The sequence below is a fragment of the Asparagus officinalis genome, chromosome 7 (assembly GCF_001876935.1).
Source record: "Asparagus officinalis chromosome 7, Aspof.V1, whole genome shotgun sequence".
Lineage (NCBI taxonomy): Eukaryota > Viridiplantae > Streptophyta > Magnoliopsida > Asparagales > Asparagaceae > Asparagus > Asparagus officinalis.
In genome coordinates this window covers 50946777-50956510 of record NC_033800.1, presented here as the reverse complement: position 1 = coordinate 50956510, position 9734 = coordinate 50946777, and the positions used below count along the sequence as shown (strand labels likewise).

The 9734-nt window shown below is 34.5% G+C and overlaps 1 protein-coding gene across 1 annotated transcript in view; it reads right to left on the bottom strand.

Moving 5' to 3' along the window:
- LOC109847130 (FRIGIDA-like protein 3) overlaps positions 5862-9734 on the bottom strand; it is a 13993-nt gene continuing 10120 nt past the window's right edge. Inside the window, exons 7-9 of the mRNA XM_020416374.1 lie at positions 8711-9728; positions 7293-7462; positions 5862-6497 (exon numbers count right to left, since the gene is read on the bottom strand). Of these exons, the coding sequence (XP_020271963.1) occupies positions 6069-6497; positions 7293-7462; positions 8711-9728 (1617 nt within the window). The 3' untranslated portion in view covers positions 5862-6068. The remainder of the gene's footprint in view (positions 6498-7292; positions 7463-8710; positions 9729-9734) is intronic.

Here is a 9734-nt window from a genome sequence, read left to right as displayed (position 1 = left end):
ATAAGCCTTGATGTGAATGTGAATCTTACAAGTGCAAAGCTTGGTGCTTGTTTTCTGATGTTTAAACCTATTTATAGCCTGTGCAATGACATAATTTTAAACCTAATTAACGTCCACAAAACGGCTATAAACAGTCACTCATTCAAAACCTGAATCTGAAAAAACTACATCTGTAGTCGACTACAAGTCATAGTAGTCGACTACACTGAGTCTAAACAGACTCTGTGAAGTCAGAAAATTACTTAGTCTACACTGAGTCTAAACAGACTCTGTGAAGTCAGAAAATTACTTAGTAGTCGACTACAAGGCATAGTAGTTGACTACACTGTAAACTCACAGATTCTGGAATTCTATTTTTAGTATTTTGGCTGTAACTTCCTCATCCGACCTCGGAATGAGGTGATTTAAGATTTTTTGGAAAGCTATTGAAGAGACCTACAATTTTGGTCTTTTGAGTTTTTCCATATTTGAACTGATAAGGGGTATAAAAAAATATTTTAAGACCCACTCAATATTTATAAACTCCAATGGCTAACATAGGGGATTTCTATTGTTAACCAACACACTAAACATGTGTTATTGTGTTCTAACACTATATGTGTGCATGTGTGTGAGTGATCAAGGCTTGTTCTAATTTCTAAGCAAAGAAAATATAAAATTATATTTTGACAATAAGGTATATCTTCTTCTTTTGCTTCATTTTGCCTTAAACTCGTCTATGTCTTGAGTATCTCTTTGAATATAATTGTTGATATAGCTCTGATACTGCAAAACAAATGCTAGCACATAATACATACAACATATAATATTTATTATCATTAAAACAAACTAATCTTGGGGTCAAGATTCCTAACATGAGGGGCTGGGGCACATAAAGTTCTCAAATTTGGGGCCTTGACACAATTTTCCAAAATATTTTTAGAATCAACTTCTGCTTTTTATAATTTCTACACCACGTATACCCATTAGATTTTGACACTATTTTTAACTACAAATAAACAAGAAGGTAAACATATGTATATTTTGACCATTTTCCTTTATATTAATCTGTAAGCACTGTTTAACCAAACACCTTATTTTTTTTTTGGAAGCATTTTTTGATGTATAATTATTAAACATCTATTTTCAGTAGCTTAATAAGTTGTTTATATAGGCAGCTTACAAAAGCAAGCTATTATAAGCCTCAACAATACCAAACTGATTCTTAGTAAAAGGAGATGAGGATAACTTGTTTCATCATGTGTCAAAGCACTAACAAAGGGAAGGGAATGAAAGGAAACATTTTCATAATCAAAACTCAATCGTTAATCCATAATAGAGCCAGACATCTTTTATGACTTATTCCCTCTCATTCCTACTCTAACAATGGAAAGGGAATGAAGGAAATGGTTTCATAAATTTTATCACATTTTAAGTTTCTTTTATTATGTTGATTATTACAAACTGGAAACTACTCGTTTTTTAATAGACACTCAAACGATCCTTTAAAATCATAGTTTTGACCTTGTTTGTAGTCTAAAAAGAACTTGCCCATGTCTTCCAAGTTTCAAGAAATTGATTAGAAGTGTATGATACATGCCCAAGAAGTGTTCGACAAATGTTTTAAGCTAAAACATATATCATATAATTGAGTATGTGTTTGAATAAATCTATGCATATATCCAAAGAGTGTCCATGAAGTTTGGGTGTGGCTATGTGTGGGGTACAAGTACGACTTCCGGGGTAACATAGCATTTTGGAAAAAAAGGACCCTTTAAAAAGCTGAGGGTCATGACAATTTTTTGAGATGTAAGGCTACTAGTAAACTATCATAATTATGATTATTATATTTTTAACTATGGATAATTATGATTTGATTAGAATTGCCAAATATTTATTATAATTAAGATTTTCTAGTTATGGATAGATTTCATTTGATGAGTTTTCTTAGATGAATATAGAATTAGGTGTCCATTTGTCGCCTTTTGATATGGCACATGGCAGTTTTTTATGTATTTAGGAGTACCACCAATTTCTTATCATATATAAAGGAGGGGTAATTATTGGAAATAATCAACATGATACTGCAACTGTATGTGGGTAAAATTGATTCCCGGAAGGATGGAATTTGTATTAATAAGAATGACTTATTACAAATCAATAAATCAAAATTACAACAGAAGCGAAGAGAATGCTCTTCTTGTTTAATGTGGGTTCTTCGGTAGCGATAGGATGCCACCCTTGAATGCTTGCGTCAATTTTTCTTCCCTTGGACGATCCGATCGAAATTGTGGTTGAGCTTCAGTACGCAGTAGAAGCTTTTGTGTGATTGAGTTCAATTATACACGAGCTTGATTAATATCAAGATCGAAAGCTTAGAGAGGGCTACAATGCAAGAGCTTGCAGAGAGCTAATGAGTCTCAAATCTGAGAGTTCAGATTGAGTCTACTTCAACAATCAAAGTTTATATCCAAGAATGCTCAACCACACAAGCCAATAGAAGCCTCTGCTTGAAGAGCCTAAACACCAGGAGCAAGATTGGACTCAAGACGCAAGACCCCTTTCACGTTGGCAAATGAGGTCTTTAAATAGGCAAGGGAAAGCCTGGTTCCCCCTTAACTTGTGGGATGTGACCACTAATATGTGAGGAGCACCATGCCCTCCCCTAGCTGTGGGATGTGACCACTATAGTGGTGATAGGAGCCATGCCTCATCACCCAGGACATAGGACGTGGGTGAGCCCACTCCTACAAGCAAGTAGCCGCTTGCACTGTTCAGGCGAGGCCGATAGGCTTGCAGGCAAGCTTGGATGATGTCTGAATGCTCAGGCAAGCTTTGCTACAGGCGACCAAAGATTAACTACAACACTCTAAATTTGACCCAACGATATTAGTTCTGACTCAACGATACTAGTTCTGAGGGGTTAATTGAGAAAAGTTCATAGGGTTAAATCAAAACAAAATTTCAAAGTTGAGATAGATTAACTACAACATCCTAAATTTGACGAACAAATATCTACTCATTTTAAATAGTGAAGGGGGGGGGGGGGGTTTTTTAAATTCCCCCATAGTTGAGGGGAAGTTTTCTAAAATTAACCCTTAAACAAAGCATAATTTAAGACACATGTGACATCAATCTTATAAGAGTGGATTTTATAGCAAGTCTATCACTATCTCTGAAAATCTTTTGCTACAAAATTCACAGAGATAAATTTGAGCTTTATGTGGGATGACTATGTGATCCTTATGGTTCTCCTTATTTTTTATGATTTGTAATAAATTATTTAATAAAATAAATTAAGCTGTTCATTTTATATGTCTCACATTTATGAAGCATATAGTTTGGATATGATTGTTATTAGATTCCCTTAACTTTTAACCTAAAATTTTGGATATTATTCAATATTTGATAGATCTAAATTATTTATAATCCATGTGTATAAAAAATATGTTTAAATCATTCTCAGATTATATTTTATAGTTTTCTAAAATTAGAGAGCAATCTTTTTGACAAATTAATTAATTAGTTGGGAAAATGTAGGAAGATTATTATATCAGATTTTAGGATTGGTCACATAATTTATATTTTCTTTCTTGATTGAATTTCACATTCTAACTTTAAAAATTCTAGAAAAAAGTTTTTAAATATCTATAATACTCGGTCGCTAGATAATAGAAAGTGGAAGTAGACAATAGGTGCGAGTGATTTATTTATAATTAAATAAAATCCTCTACAACCAGATAAAACCTATCATTTTATGTTGATGAATTCAAGATATATTTTTTTCATTAATAATAATAGTTTCTTAGACAGTAAGACTCCTATCAACTTAAGTTGATGTCCACCAAACTTTCTAGCCACTCATTTATTAATATAAAAAATATTTTAATATCATGCAAGGATCCATAGGCAATATGAGTGGCTAAAAAGTTTGGCGGATAGCTTTTTGCTATCCACTTAAGTTGACATAAGAATTGCTCGTTTTTTAGATATTGGTGCTTACATGATTACTATTTTAAAAGTAGAATTCCAAATCATTAAATTGCTCTTAGATCATTAATATCTTAAGATTTTAAACCTCGCTAATTATGTGGAAGATAAAGTGTTGAAACTAACAAGATTTTATATATTGAAATATCTGAAACTTTTTAATATATTATGATAATCATAAATTTTTTTACAACTATATTATAGTAAATACATAAACTAAAAGTCTAAAATTATAATATTTTCATTCCACCTAGTAAAGATAAATTAGTGAGCAACTTCAAACCCCTCCTTTATATATAAAAGGGTTTTTTAAGATTAGAGAGGAAAAAAGCTATTAATAGTCCCCTTTAAAAATTCCTAATAATTCCAAACAACCTCTTGAAAATTTAAAAATTATAAATAGTTCACTAAGATCCATACATTATAAATAGTCTCCAAGCTAAAATTCCAAACATGCCGATAAAAATCATAAAATTGTAAACAAACCTAAAATCAAAAATTGCAAACAAACCCCTAAAATCCAAAAATTAGAAGTAGCACCAATAAATTTAAACTATCCCCGTTAAAAATCTAAATTTATAAACAAACCTAGAAATTTTGAAATTACAAAGAGTCCTCTAAAATGTTTAAAAATTACAAATAACCCTCTAAAATATTACAAACACCCTTGAATGTTTTACAATTAGTCCCTTGAAAGTTTTAAAAATTACAAATATCACTTTAAAAATTCTACAAACAACCCTTTAAAATTTTACAATTAACCCCATAAAAGTTTCCAAAATATCAAATACCTTGCTGAAATATTAAAATATTACAAACAACTCCTTTAACAATTCCCTTGAAAGTATCAAAAATTATAAAAGCTCCCAAAAGAATTTTCAAAAAGCTCCCTAAAAGTTTTGAAAATCACAAATAACCCCTGAACATTTTAGTAACAACCCCTGAGCACTTTGCAACCAACCCCTTGAAAGTTTTGAAAATTATAAAAAACTCTCAAAAGTTCAAAAATTTACAAACAACCTCATAACAGTTTCAAAAACACCAAACACCCCCCTCCCCCCAGAAAAACATTTTAAAATTTGCAAATATTACTCCAAAAATTTCTAAAATTACAATGACCCCCTAATTTAACATATTATATTATTATATTATAATATATCATTACTGTGGAGAAGACATAAGGTGGGTGAGCATAATGGTCATGAGGAGTTCCATTTTCTTAATATTAGGAAATGGTGGAGCTTCCTACTACCTATATTGGGGGTTGGAAGAGAGTCCTAATCTCATGCATGTCTCAATCTTGGGCTAACCAAACAAGACCTTTCCCACAGTTAACCAATCACTGCCATGTTTTTTTTCCAAATTAAATCTCTTTGTTCAAAATTTGTGAGTTACTTAGTCTACATAGAAATATTATCAATCATCTAGCTTATTACACGAGAATAACTTCACGTACTTCATCGTATATGAAGGATGTATAAATCAGCATGAATAAACCAAAGAAATCAAAACAATTTGTGCGAGCAAAGGCATAGTTTTATCCAGACAAAATTTTGCCTAAAATGACACCGGGTCTAAACCTAGCCCTTGGAAACTATTTTCAAGAGTTGCCACAAACACCTGACTCAAAAATTAACCAGGAACCAGCAGTTGAGCTTCAGCATGCACCTCTTCCTGGACAAATCATTCACTGGACAACCGTTCTCCTCTCCAGCTATTGAACAGTTCAAAACTTTACATTTGCTACACATAAGAAAATTGACTTGCTAAATAGAAGAAAATTTATTCGAAACACATTTTTACTCTCCAACTGATACCAAATCATATAACAAAGAAAAGCAATACTCAGCAAGAGCACATATCACACGCCAAGGCAAAACAAAACATAGAGAGAGAGTAAGATACTAAACACCATAAGTTTTTATGTCAAAGGACTAGGATCACATAATTCACAGCGCTTTTAAACACATCATCCTAATTAATCCAACTTAGTTTCTCCATACATTACAACACCATAAGAAACATAGAACAGAAAGAGCTTAGTCTCAGTTAAAACCCTAGTAGTCAGAAAAGATCACAATCAGTTGTGCCTTCTCTACTTAGTGTATGTAAGAGGCTTGGTACTGAACTTGGTAGCCATTACCATAATATGTAGTATGAGTCGGTGAAATAGTGTAGGTTGCTGATGCCATCATCGGAGGAGGATGAGTTTCGGGTTGATACATGTATTGCCTCTCGTATGGATACGGATATCTTTCCGGTGTACGGTAGAAGCTCTTCTCTGGCGAGTAGTTGGTCACTGGAGGGTAGCTAGTGACTCGAGGATTGTAAGTGGTGCCATTGGCACGAGGCCTTTTGGATTGAGGCTTTGCAGCTTCAGCAGCCCTTCTTTTGTCGGCTTTGGCTTTCTCGAGCTGGAGGATCCTTTTCTGGAGTGGATCGGCAGGGTATTGGTCCTCGAGCTTGTGGTCTTCGATGCATTTGATGATGGCTTTGAGGGCGGAGAGCTCTCGTTCGTTCATTTCATTCTGAGAGAAGAAAGAGGTTAAAATAGACGCAATATCATAGAGTACACATACACCACAAATAAAAGCCGCTTGTTAGTGCCATAAGCAACATATTTGGTTACAGTGTCTATGAGAATAAAAGAAATTAGTTTATACAGTGAAAGAAGCTAGGTAAAACCTATAGCTAGGTTGTGCTTTAAAGTCCTTGACAAGCTAGTAAGAAAACCTATTAGCTTGTACCAGAAAACCCTTGACAAAGCACATCAAGAAGAGATTTCATGAAAATTCAGAAGCTAATTAACGCTTAGGAAACATAAGTTGTTTGCACATAATTCACGTTCACCAACTACAAGAGCAAAGTGCAATCTTGCATAGTTCATAAACTCCCTGGCTAGTTGGTGTTTCCTTGGAGAAAAGTGTAATTTCCTAGAGAAAAATTGGATATGAGATGACAACTCATTTTACCAAATGAACTGCCAAAAGATAGACTAGTGGTGAGATCGACCATGCTAGTCACATCGAAGCAACTGAACCTTGGCGCTTATTTGTATCTCGGTAGCTCATTTTGCTACAGAAGATATTGATTCCAATATGTTGAGGGTTTATGTCAAATTGACAGTCAACGAATAGCACCACTTTCATAGAGTTGTTGTCACCATAGCAAACCCCACTTTGATGGGAGGAATTTAATGTTGACAATGGCTAAGATATTGTACAAGGAACATTATTCACAACTTACGAGGTGACTGTAGAAGCTTGCTGGCTACAGGAAAACATGCTATAAAATATTTACCTAGTCCACAAATAAAAACACACCTGGGCACCAGGAGACATGCTTCCAGCTTTGACTTGAGAAGCTTTCCTCACCTCCTTCAAGTATGATTTCAGTAATGGCACAGGAGAAAATTGATCAGTTAGATCAAATGCATATGCCAAATTAACTCCCTCAATTTGTCTTCCACTGTTCACCAGTGATTCAATTACACCTGCCAAACCCAAAAACCTCATTTAGGAATGAAAGGAAGGGGAGAAAGCATTACAAAAGCAAAAAAGGAAAAAGAAATACATATCAATTTATGAAAAAAATGAAAATAACACAGAAGTATAGGTGGGATCAAGAGAATGTGTAAATCCTGATGCCACACACACCAAATCTATTCAAATAAGCAAAGCCACAGGCATACAGCACTAGACCAGGTTTAATCAAAGACCTCATATACACTGTCATACAACAACAAGTCAACAACAAATCCTTTATCCCAAATGTTTGGGTTGGCTATCATATACATGGTCATCATATTAAAAAAGAAAAAAGAGAAATAAATAATAAACTAACAGTCATGGTTAATTTGGAATTGAATTGAAGACAACTGTGGCCATCGAGAAAATCCATGCTTATGGGCAACACTAATGACAGGACCCCCACCCCCAAACCCCCAAAAAAAAAACGACGACGACAACAAACAAACAAACAAACAAAAACCCCAACCCAAAAAAAAGGAAAAAATAAATAAAAAAATAATTAAAATAAATAATTAAATAAAAATAGGTAGTGTGGTGAAAGAAATTCTAGGATATCATTGCAAGGTTGAGAGTGCAGATCCTAATGATATTCCAAATAAGGCTGGTTGGTTATCCATGGCGGACACACTAAAAATTGATGTTTCGAGTATAACCTAAAACGTTTGTCTTCAGTGGATCGACAGGCGTTCTCCATGTAGAAAAAAACATATAAACATGAAGAAAATAAAAGCCACTACTTGTTCAGGTCTTACCTCGAGCCATTTCTATTATAATGGACATCTATCATTTTACATGTAAATAATAATAATAAATAAATAAATAATAAATAGATAAACAAAAATACATAGCATGGTCAAAGACAATCTAGGATATCATTACAAGATTGAGAGTGCAGATCCTAATGATATTCCAAATAAGGCTGGTTGGTTATCTATGTGCTGACACCCTGATAATTGATGTTTTGAGTAACCTAAAATGTTTGGCTTAAGTGGATGGGCAGATGTTCTCCATGTAAAAAAAGAGTATAAACATGAAGAAAAAAAATTCTACTATTTGTTTGGGTCTTACCTCGAGCCATTTTCTGTTATATTGGACATCTATCACTTTACATGTATATGATGAATAAAATAGGGCAGTATGCTCAAAGAAAATATAGAAGTTTCAATTATTTGTTGTCAGCACACAAATAAAAGGCATGAAGCAAGGCCGACCTGGCATTTTTGCTGACAACCCAAGTGAACGGCATAAGTCAGCTGTTTGACGGCGTCGAGAGACAGCAGGTATCAGTTTGCAGATCTCTGCTTGATCATATTCAGAAGATATTCCAAAGGTGGCTAGAAGTTGCAGAAAAGCATGTGCTTCCAATGAGTTTCCACAGCTACCATCAATGTCGAGAGCATCTAATTTCGGCTTCCATTCGTTAGCAATCACCTTTGCCTGCTCTTTAATATCCAAGGTAAGCATTTTGTCATCAGAAAGAGAGCACGCTCCAGCAACTGTCAGTAATTGGCTAAGAGATTCCATCAACATGAGACAAGTCCTACGCAGTCCCAAAAGATTGGCATCTTTCTTCCCATCCATTCCTAAAATTTCTCCAGAGTAAAAATCTTTCAAGGAATCCAAAATCAGACAGAAAGGATTAGCTGCACTTTTGAGTGCAATAGGAATTTCCTCACGTATGGAAGCCAGATCCTTGCGGTTGTCAGAGATGAACTTATGGAGACCTTTCACGTCCATTTGCTCACATAAGTCCACCAAAGGGGAATTTAATTTGACGTCTACATCACCATTTTCAGCAGGCAGATCTTCCATATCAGCTTTGTCATCCTTGATATCTGATGTTTCAACCGTTGCCACAGGTATGACATTGCTCATATCATTAGAAACTGTCTCTAAAGGAGGGCTCTTGTACTTCTCAAAGATAGCAGATAGAATAGAATCCCTTTTCTCCTGCAGTCTATCCAGTGATGTCAGCTCCTTGGCCACAACAACAGCTTCCCTCTTCTCCAACATCTCCTGGGTCTCTGATACCTTGCTTACATATTCATTTTCTTGATCTTCCAACTCAACAAATCTTTTCTTCAGTGAGTTCTCAAGTCCATGAAAATGTTCTTCAAGCTCTTTCCACTTAAAATTCAAGGATATGGCACTATGACTTTCAAGTTCAGAGAAAGCCTGGTGAAGTTGTTGTAACTTGTAGGTTGCAGAATCAATTAAAGTAGCAACTGACTGAGT